Source organism: Jaculus jaculus, chromosome 9, assembly GCF_020740685.1.
Source record: "Jaculus jaculus isolate mJacJac1 chromosome 9, mJacJac1.mat.Y.cur, whole genome shotgun sequence".
In the NCBI taxonomy this organism is placed as follows: Eukaryota; Metazoa; Chordata; class Mammalia; order Rodentia; family Dipodidae; genus Jaculus; species Jaculus jaculus.
In genome coordinates, this window is record NC_059110.1 from 38,057,019 (window position 1) to 38,073,017 (window position 15,999).

Here is a 15,999-nt window from a genome sequence, read left to right on the forward strand (position 1 = left end):
ATTCTCAAGAGTCTAAAAACAAAGTACATATGCTAATACAAGACTACTTTTTATTGTCAACATAAAAAATTCAACATGTAGTGGTATATTAGTCTCCTTAGATTGAATTTGACTTACTGTAATCATGCTGTTAATCAGTATGTATGCTTCTTAGCCACCTTTTAAAAAAAATGATTTATATTTATTTACTTATTATTGAGAAAGAGACAGTGAGAGCGAATGGGCACACCATGGCCTCTAGCCACTGCAGACAAACTCCAGATACATGCACCACCATGTATATCTGGCTTATGTGGGACCTGGAGAATCGAACCTGGGTCTTTAGTCTTTGCAGGTATGCACCTTAACCACTAAGCCATCTCTCCATCTCTCTTAACCACCTTTAATATTGCTACACTTTCCAATTTGAGCTATGAAGTTGCTTCCTTTGTTGACTAACCTTTGTGAGTGAAATACAAGCCTGAACAGAGTGTGTTGCCCTTCCTTAGGCTAGAACACTGAACACATCAAACCTGGTTCTTCATGCACACACAGCAATAGTGCTAAGTATCACTTCCTGGCTTTAAAGTTCATTTGTTTCTGGCAAAAAGCATCACATGGAGGGCTTGTTGATGTGTTCAGTAATTGATAATCTTTAAAAATATTCATAGAATACTTAATTTACTAACAGAAAGATTGCAACGCTAAGTTAAATAACATATTCAAGTTTACTCTGCCATTACTATGTAGATACACTTTGAAACTACACCTCCTGATCCCAAATGTTATTTCACATGTCACTGCCTTAAAAACAAAAATGCCAGAAGATAGTGTTTGTTTCTAGTAGTGTTTTTTGCTGGACCAGTTTCCCTTTCTTCCTGTCCCTTCTTTCCCCTTGTTTTCTTATAGCAAATGTGTACAGGGTGTTGATGGGTGAGTTCTGGCATTTGATAGACATAGGCAAGGTCAGGGTTCAGAATACCTATTAATTTATAGGTCAACAAGGCTGTGTTATTTATAATTCATTTGCCATGTTTTTCTGTTCATCCATCATGTTAAGTATGAGACCTTTTCAGGTCATTGCTGAGCTGTAAAGCAACTCAGGCATTACTGCTATGGGGTAGAACCCCACTGAGCTGTGAATTTAACATTATTTTCTACTTGTACTTAAATTAGTCAGTGTATGGGCCATCTGGAATCAAAGTAAACATTGCACATCAGAAGAAAATCAGTTTATTTGAAAAAAAAAAACTACTCAGGAAGGGATTTGCATTTTTTTCTAATAGTTTCATTTCTCTTTACAGTTTTATTTTAGTATAAGTTATCTAAAAGTTTGGAAAACTGTGAATATGGAATTTCTTAGGCTAGTCAGCTTAATTTGATGATATGAAATATACATCTGTGAAAATCTCAAACTTCTTTATTTAAGATTTTTCTTTTGAGAATAACTTCATTGAATTTATCAGGGAAATTGGAAATAGTTTACTTAGTACACAATTGTATCTACATATTGTTGGAATAATTGTCAGACCATTCGATATATATTTTATAGGTAAATAATGAATCAGATGCAGGAATCACTTTTTAAATTGTATTTTTCCATGTACTACAGTGTCATAAAATAGTTCCAAAGATAATGTCTGCACGTTCTTGACTTTTGTATACAGGTAACTTCTTCAGACCTCTCCTGCCTGGTGTGGATCAGGGTACAGGATCATTGTATGGGCACACTAAATGTGTGCATGTGATTTGCTCTAACTTGCAAGAAATAAACTCTAAATCAATAATGAACCTATTAGTGCCTTATTAAGATTAATACTTCCTTTTAAAACATTTTACCTTCCCTGGGAAATGAGAGAAGCAGTCCAGAAGTATATAGGAAGCTCCACCTAGTCACTGTTATAATTAGTGCTTCACACGAACCAGCTGTGTGGGTGCAGCTCCTCCTGTGGAGTTCTTTAGAGCTGAGGCAGTCTTTCACCTAAATTGTTGTTAAGAGGAAACTGTGGTAATACATTATTCATCACTGCTATAAGTTCAAACATTGAAGGAATATTTCCCAAAGTTTCTGTCAAGCAAAATGTCTTAAGCCATCCAAAATTAAATTGCAACATGCCTTTGACTTTTGAGCTTAATATGTGATATATTGCCTTATCACATGCTACTCCCAGAGGCTGGTGTTTTAGAGTGTCTTGGGATTTCTACAAGGTGTAAATTTCAGCTTTTCACTCTGTGTGGTGGGTATGTGACAAATCAGCACCTGGCATCAGCTTCCCCCTTCAGCCTTGTCATTCCTTCTCCCTTAGCTCAACTGCTGCTACCCAGTAGTGGCAACAATCAACTAACTCAAGAACAGAAACAAGAACGCCCTCCGGCCACATTTCATAAATAGCACCAGAGATCAATTCACTCTGCAATGGGAGCTGTTTAGCTCCATATTATTGTTCTCTATGACCCCTGCTTAATGTCGTCACCAGATTATCTTCCAGAGATGCATGGTTTTCAAGAGAAAAATTAAGAGCATACTTGAGTGTTGTAAGATGGCTAGGTGTAAGGAAAACATCAAAATCTATACACACATACACACACACACACACACACACACACGCAGATGTGAAAAACAAAATAGATTTCAAATACATTTTATTAAAATGATCACAACATAATATTTATTTATTTATTTATTTTGAGAGAGAGAGAATGCGTATGCCAGTGCCTCTAGTCACTGCAGACCAACTCCAGATGCATGCTCAGCCTTGTGCCTCTGGCTTATGTGGGTACTGGGGAATCGAACCTGGGCCCCTACGTTTTGCAAACAAGTACCTTCAATGCTAAGCCATTTCTCCAGTCCCACAACATTGTACTGTATGAAGGGAAAAAAATCACAGCTAAATTGTTTGGTAAAAATTACAGTGTGAAATTCCTTGATGGCTGTGACTAGCCAACTTTCTTTTTTCTGACAAGATACTCAATCACCGCAAGGGGCAGCCAGGTTGAATGGTGATGAGGCTACAGTGGCAGAGCAGGGACTTTGCAAAGTAGAAATATATTCATTTAACATGAATGAAAACGTTTGCAAAGGCAGTCATCTGACTAACACTGGTATGCTTCCAGCAAGGCAGTTAATGGCCTGTACCACTAAAGCTTGCCTATCTGGAGATGATTGTGTGAGGGGCATCAGCATTTCTACCAGTGATGGTGGCTTCCACCTTATCTCATCTGGCTCTGGAAGCATAAATTCTGATCCAAAAATACTTTTAATCATTTGTTTGTGGGGGTTGGGGAGAGTATGAATGGACATGCCAGGGCCTCTTGGCCACTTTAATTGAACTCCACATACATGGACCACTTTGTGTACATGACTTTATGTGGTTATTGCTTGGGAAGTCAAACCCAGGTCATTAGGCTTTGCAGGCAAGTAACTTAATGGCTGAGCCATCTCTCCAGCCCCATAAACTTGGATCCATTAAAACAACTCCATTTGTTTGCCCACGTGTGTGCACATGCTTGCACACCTAGATATGAGTGTGTGTGTGTTTCAGGAAGGTTGTGGATGCTGCTGAAAGAGAAAAATATGCACACCTTCTGTAGGTGTCCAGGGAAAGTGAGAATCATAATGATTCCTTGAAAGAACAAAGGCTGTAATCCCACCTAAACATCAGGTCATTTGGGCTACTTGCCTGCTTGCTCACCATTCACCAGAGATACATGTTTCAATGAAAGAAGCTTTGCTAGAATGATCAAAAGCTTTTACTAAATCAGTTACTCTTGAAAAATATACACAACCAGATCACGAATCTCATGCTTGTTTCATTGTTTGTTTTTTTTTTAATTTTTGTTGGGATGGGGGTAGGTTCTTACTATAATCCTGGCCAGTTTGAAACTCATCATGTACCCAAGCTAGCCTTGAATGAGAAGTGGTTCTTCTGGGGTAATTAGGCATATGCCAACACTCAATGCCTGGTTCCTTTTCTCTTTTATGCTTGACATGTTTGACAGGTATTCCCAAATAAATCATTCCCTAACTAAGCCTTTAGGATTTAAAAGACATTAATGTATCTCTTACAATATTGTAGATTCTTACCTAATTAAATTATACATTTGTCTCTCCAGAACCACCCAGACCCATTGCTCCTCCCCAGCTGCTTGGTGTTGGGCCTACTTATTTGCTGATTCAACTGAATGCCAACTCCATCATTGGTGACGGTCCTATTATCCTGAAAGAAGTGGAGTATCGAATGACATCAGGATCTTGGACAGAAACCCACGCTGTCAACGCTCCAACTTATAAATTATGGCATCTAGATCCAGATACAGAATATGAGATCCGGGTACTGCTCACAAGACCCGGAGAGGGTGGGACAGGGCTCCCAGGACCTCCACTCATCACTAGAACCAAATGCGCAGGTAAGACTTTTTTATCTGTTACTAATAGACTATTTACTGCTATTCTACTTGTGAAGAAATCTCACATTCCACATGTAATTCAAAAGTCCTATTTGGTGCATAATGTAGGTACATTCTAAGAATTTCAATGAATTTGGAAGTTTTATTACCTTGATTATCCCATAATTGGGCTGATTTAAGATCAATGTAAGTGCTTCTTTATTAGTATCCCAATGTTAGGATGAAGCAATATCCTGCATTATTTCAATGAGTTTTCTGTCCAGCAATCTCTTAAACCTTTAAAACATCATCATCCCCACCAAGGAAATATTGAAAAACTTTTTACCACATGGAAGTTATCTTCCTCAGTAATATTTTTGTATATGGCACAGAACCTTATCATATAATAAGTTACTCAAAACAGTGACTCAATGAAATTAATTATTGTTGGCAGACAGTGCCATTGAGAATCAGCCTGCTACAGGATTCAGACGCTTTCCCTCACAGGTTGTTCCTCCTCATGCTTGAAACAATGCGAAACATAACAATGTAGAAACAAAATATAAGAAACATGTAGAAAAGAAAAATTCTGCTCCTTGATAAACCATATTCTGTTAATGTCCAGAATTATTAGCTATCTAGTAAAGTACACTAAAAAATTTTACCGCCTCTTATTTGCTTACATTTTTAGGTTAACATTTGCTTCATTATTGACAATTAATTAATTAAAGTTTTGTTTCATGCGGAATTTTGTATCAGTCATTATGTGGATATCCTTGCAGTTAGTATGTATGGGTCTCACACAAACAAATTTTGGAATTCATGAGAAGATTAAATGCCATAAAAGTATATTTTGCTTCTTCATCATCCATTTATTATTTATAGTGCTGTTGGGCTTCTCAGCAGGAATGCTGATCTACCATACTGTTATAGTGCATAAATATTTTTTTATTCCTTAACTTTTTGTATATATTAATAGCACCTATTTAGTTCTCTCTAGTGATTGGAAATTTAATGCTCATCCATGAATTTGACAGATGTAGTGACTCCATTAATTTGTTGGTTGGCCTCATGCTGCAATGAGCAAGATGGTAGAGGTTCTGAGAACCTTTTGGCTGAGTTTCTGTAGCTCAGCCTGAATGTCACAATTTTCTTTAAAAAATTCTATGAAGCTACAAATTCCTCTTGAAAATTTTGAGAAATTGTACTTAAGGTAGAGGAATTTTTCAGGGGAGACAAGTTGACCCCACAACTTCAACTCAGCAGAAAAGTCATTGAAAGAGGGAACAATAGGTTGAAAAGTAATTTATGCTTATTTAAAAGTTACTATCCCATACTAATATTAAAATGATTGAGGGAACATTCTTCTGAAGATATTGCCAAGCCATTTTCTAGTAAAATTACTTTTTCTTTATAATGTATGTACAAATTATAAATGCTGGTGGGGTATGCTGATCCTGGAGGGGCCTATACTCCTTTTAAACCACATGTCTACTTTTTTATTTTCATCAAAACAGCTCTTAAAGAATTAATAGCAGCACAACTGAGTGTGTATTATTGTACTGAAATTTTGTTTAACCTATGAAATTGTGTATTGGTGTGAGAGTTATAGAGATTACAAGTTAATGAGACCTCATTTCTAGGGTAGTTATACTATATTAACTGGAGGAAAAAAACATGTTAATGAACATTGATTTTTATTTTGATACTTACATACAGAGAGAGAGAGAGAGAGTGTGTGTGTGTATACAGATGGCTTACACACACACACACACACACACATAACTGTCACAAGAAAAAATATGATTAGAAAGTACATGGAGTTATTTTATTCAGAAAATAGACCCAACTCTGTAGGAGGAGATAAAACAAAAATTATCTTACATTTGTAGCTGCTTCTGACTTAGAAATGCCTTGACCTTTTGAAACTATATTGGTCTCTTTTTCATCTTGTTTATTTGAGAAACATTTAGTTTGTATATTTTATGGACCTAATTGTTATCAGGCCCATTATTTGTCATTTCATTTCCAAATATAGGAATTTCAGACTTTTGTGATGGTTTATTTGATACAGATTGGGAAGGGGCATCCAGTAGATTTTTCAAGTAAAGTGTTGATTTGAGAGAAACCTTGGTTGCAGTCTCATTAAGATTGTTTACTAATCTAGCTTTAATATTAGAAAATAATGACATCTTATTTAAGTATAGATGGTATTTTAACCATTCTCAGAACAGCAAAACTTGAGCACAATTAAGAAAAATTATTTAAGTATAAAGTCATTATCAGTATAACTCATGATGCCAATCTTCGTCCCTTCAAGATCCATTTCCTCTTCTCCAAATATCAAGTTGTTTGATTTTATCAGTCCTACCCTTGACCCCAACCTGGGATCCCATACTAACAAAATAGAACACAACTTGTTCTATCTATGGTGTTAACTAATTCACAGCAATGATTTCAGAAGTTTTAAATTCTTTGTAACCTGAGGAAATAACCCTTTGAAATTCCAAGCCATAATTCACCTTGGTGGAAGTTCCCACTTCCTGTTAAAGTTTACCTGCACTGAGTACTGCTTATTACATGGAATTGTGTTCAACATCCAAAGCTTCCTATTTTAACCATAACTGAATCCCCATTGACTGTTTTGAAGTAGCTATTTTCACATTCTGTGTATGTCTTGTAAGTTACAAGTAATGGTATTTTCTTTCTTTATATATTCTTTACTTTTTATATTACACTAAATTCCAAATAGGAAACTAATTACTATGTGATGCTTTTAAATTGTGATTTTTAATGCACTTAAACCGCTGCCATTTGTTATCTGGTATAGTAATTCTTATTATTTGCAAGATTTGTGCAAATGAATAAATTTCCAGTCAATGAAAGCATTTACTTGCGTGTAAAATGAATAAAATTTCATATTTTAATGAAAAATATGTACTTTAATACCTAAGAACATATTACTACAACTTTAAAACCAACATACAAAGTGAATGTATGATATTTTATGTTCCTCCATGTCCTGTCAGATGTAATCATTATTTGTTGCACCCTTAAAATTGTATTGGGTCAATAAGTAAAATTTTAGCTGGTAAAATCTGAGAGGCATATAAAATTTTAAAAATAGTGGGCACATGACTAACATTCACGGCAAAATCATAGCTACATGTTTCATGTTCCACCCTCACTTTTATAAACAGCACAGTGGATCACTGCTTAACACAAATATGCTGCATTTTAAATACACAGTTAACATGGAGAAATTGTATTCGTTTATCATTTTCTGAAAATGCTCTGCCCAATTGGCAGCAGTATTTTTTTGTTTACTTTCTAAAGTGCATTAAAATTATTAGGTAGTTGTAATTATGTGCTTCAAAGTCTCTCCAGTGGAGGAGGGCTAGTAATTACAGCTTGCAGTGGCTGAAGGCACCTACGCTTGCTTCACATTTTGCCATGAACATGAGAAGTGTGATCAGTTCATGGCATGTCTGCAGCCTGATCTGTGTGATTGTGCACAGAATGCTGCTTCTGGCATTTTTTAAATTTTTTAAACTGGTATAAATGTGACTTTGCTTTAAGTGGGAAGTAATTCTACAGCCCTCTGAAACAATCAGAGAATGCATGTTTGTTTCTTCTGTGTCTGTGTATAACATCTGCTGTAGAAGCTAAGAAAATGCTTTTTCTTTCTTATCAAAGCGAAATAACATATGTTATTACCAGGAATTGTTTGTGTTGTGTTGTGTGCCTTGAAAGTTGGACATTAAAGTTGATCTTTCACATTACCTTCTGCTTCCAGGTAAGTCATTGTGGAATTGCTTCATGATGAACTGCTATTTAGCATTGTCTCAGTCACCAGAAGGATCAATAGGTCAAGGTATTCAGAGCACTGTACTTACACATTGGGGACAACTATGCTGTATTCCTATATTCAGCCTCATGTTCTGGGCAATTGTTAGTGAAACATGTAGATCTGGAAAAACAGGGAAAAGAGTCTTCTTTCAAATGTAAACGTTTGCTAAAGAAAAAAACAAAACAAAACATTACTTGTGTACTAAATCCAAAATGGAAGGAAAAAGTAATTTACCCCAAACCACAATTTATACAATTAAATTTTGGTCTTTTGGCTATAGCATCATCAGCAAAATTGTGACATTTATTTTTATTCTAGCCCAAAAATCTTACCTGTCATTAAAGATAGTTGACACTCAGCCCCTTATTGAGAACAAAGTAAAATCCTGTTGAGAATAGATTTTGTTTAATAGTGTTAGGATGGTTTGATCTTTGACTTAATTTGAAGGCTTACATCAGTGTTTTGTTTTTGAATTTTTAGAAATATGTTAAATTTTACATTATTTTATGTACTGCCTTTATCTCTTCTGAGTTTGAATTTAATAACTGTTATTGAAATAAATAAAAATCAATATATAATCCCGTAAGAAAATTAATGGAAATCATTCTCAATTTGTTTAAAAATCAAAACGTAATATTACCTGTGAGATTTTTCTCTTTTGAGTGAATAACAATGTTATTTTGTTTGCAAATTGTATAGTCAGCATTTCTACCTGCAAAGCACTTATTTACTCGGATGGCTTTTGTTTGCATTTGCTTGTAGCTCTTAGCAGCACTAGGATAAGTACCAGGTCTTCAGCATTACACAGGTGAAACTTCTCATGCAAGCCCTGACCTGTAAATAAAATACCATGCAAGCACCCACATGAGCAGGATTCCAGATAGAGGGAAGAACTTCATGTTTCATGTAGTTTTAAACAGCCTCATAATTTTAGGGCTCTGAAAAGTAGTTGGCATCAGTGGGCCATTAGCTAATTCTGGGTTTGTAGGTGAAGCCTGGCTGGTAGGTTAGCTGTTCTGTGATTTAGCTGATGGATCTTTGGTTTTCTGAGGCAAACTGACATTATTAGATGACCTGTTAGAGAGATCATCTCATTACTGATGAAGATGAACCAAATAGGATGCCCAGTAGCAGAGAGAACATGAAAACATGCATAGATCAATAGATAGTAGACAGGTAGGTAGTTAGATAGATGGTAGATAGATAAATGATAAATACATGCATACACACTATGATCTTTATTGTTTGTTCTCATTTTAGAAGATTAATAGGAAATCTGTAAATTCCTAATAGTCAAGAAAATTACTTTCAATAAAGGGATTTTAAGGACACTTTGGAAATGATCTTATGTTTTTATATGATTTACTTTTCACTTTCAACCACTGAGTCATCTCCCTAGTCCCAAATTTTTCTTTTCAAACCTGTGTATTGTCAAATGTTATCAATATGCAAGCAGTACCTGTGGTATTAACATTGTTTTGATGCATTTGATGCATTGATTATTTATGTATTTCACAACTTTAATTAAGGATCCAACTAGTACTTATTGCACATTCAGGGTTCTAGAGGACATAGCATTAATAACATGGGATTACTGCTTAAGTAGTTAACAGCATAGTGCTATAATCATAATAAATAATACTAGAAAAACACAGGATGCTGGGCCAAGAATGTAGCTTAGTGATTTAGCCCTTTACTGACATGTTCAAATCATTGATTTGATCACTATTATTAGGACAAAGAAATAAGAAGTAAAAAAAAAGGGAAAAAAAGTCAGAAATCTAGAGAAGTGAGGAACATTTTCAAATTCCAAAACAGTTTTTTGTTTTCACAAACGCTATTTTTTCTAAATTGGACTAGATTCATCCTTCGTATCAACAACCCATAACTTATCTCTAACTGTTTTTGTGAAAGGATTGATAAAAAAAGAGTTTAGCCACTAGTTACCATTAGGTTCACTTGCATTCACACTTTCCTTCTAAGACCTTCATGAGGAGGCTTAGGGACAAACAAAGGTACTCAAAAGAAATATATAGCTTACTCTCTAGCTTTGACATCAAAATAATTTTAAAATTTTTATTTTATTTATTTATTTGAGAGAGAGAGAAAGGGGAAGAGAGTTCGAGAGAGGAAGAGAGAGAGAGAGAGAGAGAGAGAGAGAGAGAGAGAAAGAGAAAGAGAAAGAATGGGCATGTCAGGGCCTCCAGCCTGCAAACCAACTGCAGATGCATGTGCCTCCTTGTGCATCTGGCTTATGTGGGGCCTGGAGAATTGAACCGGGATCCTTTGGCTTTGCAGGCAGGCAAATGCCTTAACTGCTAAGCCATCTCTCCAGCCCTTTTTAAAATTTTTTGTTTATTTTTATTTATTTATTTGAGAGCAACAGACAGAGAAAGAGGCAGATAGAGAGCGAGAGAGGGAGACAATGGGCATGCCAGGGCCTCTAGCCACTGCAAACAAACTCCAGACACATGTGCCCCCTTGTGCATCTGGCTAACAAGGGTCCTGGGGAATCAGGCCTTGAACCGGTGTCCTTAGGCTTCACAGGCAAGTGCTTAAGCGCTAAGCCATCTCTCCAGCCCAAAATAATTTTTTAAAATTCTTATTCATTTCAGAGAGAGCGCGAGTTAGTGAGTGAGCATGGGTGCATCAGGGCCTCTAGCCACTGGAAATATACTCCAAATGTATGCACCACCTTGTGCATCTATCTGGCTTACATGGATCCTATGGCTTTTTAGGCAAGGACCTTAAACACTAAGCTATCCCTCCAGCCCAATTATTTGTTGTTATAAATATCTAAAGAGAAGGAAAGACTGAGAGAGTCTGACAGCGAGTGAGAAAGAGGTAACTGCTATGCATAGTATACGTTCTACTAAATTTCTACATGTACCACTAGTCTCTCCAGCATAAGAATTATGAAAGTTGAGCACATGAGCACATATGAAATTGCCATGCCTACCTCCTTTTTTAAAAAAATATTATATCAGGAGAAGGCTGTACAGTTAATCATACATCTCAGCTCATTTCCTAATTCCTTATAGTGTCACCATCAATAAAAATGTAATTACCTTTACTAATTAGAGTTGTTTTCAGCTTAAAATTTTCTCATCTAACTTACATTGTTGATGAAAAGCATTTGGTAGCCAGTGAAAATGATGCTTTTTTTATTTATTCTTAGTACTTTACCACATGTTGAGTCTGCTAATGGTGTCATTAAATAATTTTTATTGGCTTCATTTCTTTTTATTGAACTTTGCCTACTGTAGTCAAGATGACAGCTTTGACAGGCATTGGTAGAATAACAGCAAATGCTTTGTGATACGCCTTGGATTCCCCCTCAGATCCTAGGACTTTTATTTGTTATTGGCAATGTTTTAAGTGGCAATTACACAAAAGTGATGAAGAAAAGGATCTAAGCAAACTTAAAACGTGCGCGTCCAGGATCAGCTCTAATGAATGTACTAATATGGGAGTCAAGTATATTAGTCTGACCTTAGATGGCATCACAGTGGTACCTAGATTTTTACCCAAGGAATTTACTTCTGCCTTCAATTGACATTCTTGTTTACCTCCCTATTTATAACACAGTATGAATTCTCTGCTTTTGAATAAGTTTAATCATGGTCAGGCAAAAAAAAATTAATCTTGTATATGTAATAAAGAAGGATGGCTAAATGGTTATTTGTGGCTCCAGTTATCCATTTGCATCCTAAGTATAGCTAACCGTTTGATGGAGTCACTCAGTATAATTTCTTCATAGAAAATTGACATTATACTTAAATATTGCATCATTTTTATGTTTAATTTGTTCCTTTAGCAAATGTAAACATGGGATCCATCAGCCCAGGAAATCATTATCAGGTCTTTGCTCTCTTCCTGTGCGATAAGACATTGCTGCCATTAATAGCTTTCCATCTTGTTTCCTCTTCTCCAGCTTATATGAAAACAGCAGAAGAAAGCATATTCAATGGAAATAGATACTGAATGAATTCTGATATAGAATCTTAAAAGTCACATTACAGGGCTGGAGAGAAGGTTTAGCAGATAAGGCACTTTCTGAGAAGCCTAAGGACCCAGTTTCAGTTCCCCAGGACCCAAGTAAACCACATGCACAATGTGGAGCATGCATCTGGAATCCATTTGCAGTGGATAGAGGCCTGGCTTGCTCTCTGCCTCTCTCTCAAATAAATAAATTAATTAAAAAAAATTACATTACATTTTTGTGAACTCAATAGAAAATGAACTTCAAAGGGTAGGAACTTGTGCCTTTCATATTTCCCTAGGCAGAATCATGCAAGTTCATCTGTCACTACATATGGCCTAGAAATCACTGAGCGATGTCCATTTTAATTGTCTCAGATAGTTATCTCAGTGAAATTGATTTTAGAGAATCCACCTTCCCTTCTGTCTTTGGCTATGTAGTTATTTTTCTCTCTGTCTGTACTCCCTCTACAAAGTAAAAGAATGAAACAAAAGTAATCAGAAAAAGGTTATTTTTGTCTGTCTCTTAGCTACATATATATTACTCCATATTAATCATATTTGATAGTCTATGGGATATATTTCCTATATACTAAATCTTGTTTTGATTAATGCTACTTATGAATCTATAATGATTTATTCTTAAAACAAAAGTAATATATTTCTTCACCAGAGTAGTTTATTTTGGAAATTTGGAAACAACTTTAAAATTTATATTGAGGGCTAGAGAGATGGCTTTAGCAGTTAAGACACTTGCCTGTGAAGCCTTAGGACACAGGTTTGATTCCCTAGTACACACATAAGCACATGGTGATGTTTGCATCTGGACTTTTTATTCTGGTGGCTAGAGGTCTTGGTGCACCCATTCTCTTCCCCCCCATAAATAAATTAATATTTTTAAAAATTTATATTGTGGAGTACTCAAGTAAATCCTTGCTCCAGGCTGAATCTCCTTTATCGCTTCTCCAGCTCTCTTGTCCAGTGAATTCTGCAGTGTGTATATCTGGGGACATATGCACTTCCCTGACTGGGAGTCAGTTCTGCCTTGCTTAGTTGGAGAAAATGTGACAGAGGTATACCAACTACTCCCATAGTTGATTTCTTTAGAGACTCCTTGCTGAAAGTTCCAGATTCTGAAAAAAATCAAATGGAATTCATAGGTTAACAGTGTTTTGAAATTATTTAGAATAAAACAACGTACTAGATTTGGTAAGTAGCACTTTGAGGACCCAGTCAATATTACAATATTTATATGAATGTTAATTTGGCATTATTATTTTGCTCATTTTCCTCTATGCCTGTGGATTTTTTAAGTTTTTAATATAAAATTTGTAATTTTAAGTTTTGCTGATTTTAGTTGCCATCCTGTCCACCTGTCCCCTTTGTTTCTGCAGGGCATCCTAGCTCTCAACTTTAATGACTGCTTAATAATATACTTGATATATACATTTGAATTTATTTACCCTCTGTCACTATAAGTTTGGACTAACTGGCTATTATAAAATAAAAACTGTGAACATAGCTTTTGAAATGTGTTGGAAAGTTGTTGACACTTAATTATTTTCCGAAAATATTGTAAGGATGTTGGCACTAACAAACCTGTTTATTTGTTCAGTTGTAGTGAGAGGAAGTACTTTATGCTCAAGCAATCCTGGCCCCCTTATTAATAACCATCCTCAGAGCCAATAATGAAGTATTTTTTATCACTACACAACAGCTACTTGATGGTAAAACAAAGAGCATCCATCGTCCACACTCTGTTTTCTTTTCTTTTCTTCTTTTCATTTCTTTCTTTTTTCTATGACTCCCCTGTATGTTGGGCACTGTTTGAACTACCAAGTTTTCAAGATGAAGACACTTATTTCTGGACTCTTAAATTCTAGGCATCAGTCATAGTCAGTCACATGGATTGAGTACTTACACAGTGTGCCAGACTGAAGTTTAAACTGTTAGATGCTGATCAAGGCTGCTAAGGGCTTTCTGTGCTAAGTTACTCAGCGAGGTTAGAAGATAGGCATTCAAGTAAACAATTATCCCGATAAGTATATGTAAACATGCTCTCTGGCTATACATGATGCATAACTAGAGTTTTATCAGACATCAGTCATAAGGGCATCTGGTAATGAGTTAAGGTTCAGGAGCCCAGATACTCTAGTTTCAAATCTGGCTCTAGTATTCTCCAATGTACAGATAACTTTATTTCCCTAATGTTTCATCTATAAAATAAGAATGAGTAGCACAATAGGACATTCCTGAGCTAATAAGTAATACTCTGACTGCTAAACTTTGAGGAAAGTTATCACCTAGCTCATAAGTTGTTTTAAAAAGGAATTATAATCTTGTAAGTATATTGCTTATCTAAAAACAAAAGCCTATATTCTCAACCTATACTACTAATTATATTACCACATTGCATATGTTCATGAGACTTATTATGCCTAATTTATCTTTCTGTTAGAAATGCTATGTAATGATGGTGATACTCCTGTCTGTGTTGCTAAAAGTCAGATATTTTTAAATTGTATATCGTCACTTCTCTCTTTTGGAGGAATCAAAAGCACATATTAAAATATTAATACTTTTCTTCATAATACTAGAGATATTTCATGCAAGGTACTTACTTAACCCTGCATGGCACTGATGAATCCTAAAGTAATATTATACTGTACTACAGTGTAAGTCATTTCCTTAAAGATAGTTTTCTTTATATTGTGAAGAGAATAAAAATTCAGAAACCATGAAGGCATTCTGCAGTAAAAAAGGCTGTATGCACCATCATAATGTGTCCTTTGTTGTGTTTGTAATACTGTGAATTAATCTATCTTTGTATTTATCTGTCAGTGTCTTTATTTATGCAAAGGAGGGTTTTATTTCTTAAAGAATGAATTACTTGACTTTTTCATTAAGAGTATTTGGAATGATTTGATTTCTAGAAACATTTCTCCAGTGGTGGTTTACAGAGAGGCTTGAAAGGAGATTTGGGGAGATTAGAAGGCTGCTACTTCAGTCTAAGCAAAAATTGATCAGTGCTTGAACTGAGGCAGTGGAGATAAGAATTCCAATGAGAAGGCAGGGTTGAAAGTGATTCAAGAAGTGCAATCAGGAGAACTTGGTGACACATTGGAAGTGAGTTCTGGCTTGGGAAATTAAGTTAGAGTGACAGGTTTGAACTTGAAGGAGTAAAACATTGGGGAAAGTCTTAGAAGGAAAATCTGTTTTTATTTTGAGAAATGAGATAGTGGGTAGGCAATTATATTTCTGGGTCTGTGGTTCAATAGAGAGGGCAGAGAGGAGGATTAATAGATCTGAGTGTCATCTCCATTGCTTTCCTTGTGTGAAAGTCACAGGTACACTATAATTTTCTTGAATTGGTAGTTGAAGTGTCTTTTAATCATACTTCCTATGAAGTTATACTTTAAAAAGGAGAATTACTATTGTATTCATTATTACCTTTTGGCATGTACATTAAAGATAGAAACAATGATTTTATGTAGAAATGACTAAAATGTATAGCAGGCAGTTTTATGTTTAAAATTATTAAGCTTGCTCTGACTAAACTTTATGAAGAATCATCAATCTGTTTAATTATGACATGAACTCACATATGTTAAGTGTTTCCTCTAAATACCATTCCAAGAACAGCATCAAAGTGTGCTTTAGTGTGGCTTTCCCAGCTGACCCTTGGCTGACTTGTAAATATAGCCTGTGTACTGTGCTTCTAATGTTTTTCCAGTATCGGTCACTTACCTCCTCCCCACCCCACCCCCTTTGAGATACTTGGTTTCTTTTGTCCACACTGAAAC

General features: G+C 35.5%; 1 protein-coding gene across 11 annotated transcripts in view; it reads left to right on the forward strand.

Moving 5' to 3' along the window:
* The window catches only part of Ptprk (protein tyrosine phosphatase receptor type K), a 566,086-nt gene that overhangs the window by 348,374 nt on the left and 201,713 nt on the right, over positions 1-15,999 (forward strand). For all 11 annotated transcript variants that reach the window (XM_045159865.1, XM_045159856.1, XM_045159858.1 and 8 more), the window contains exon 7: positions 4,093-4,386. In XM_045159865.1, coding sequence (XP_045015800.1) covers positions 4,093-4,386 — 294 coding nt within the window. The remainder of the gene's footprint in view (positions 1-4,092; positions 4,387-15,999) is intronic.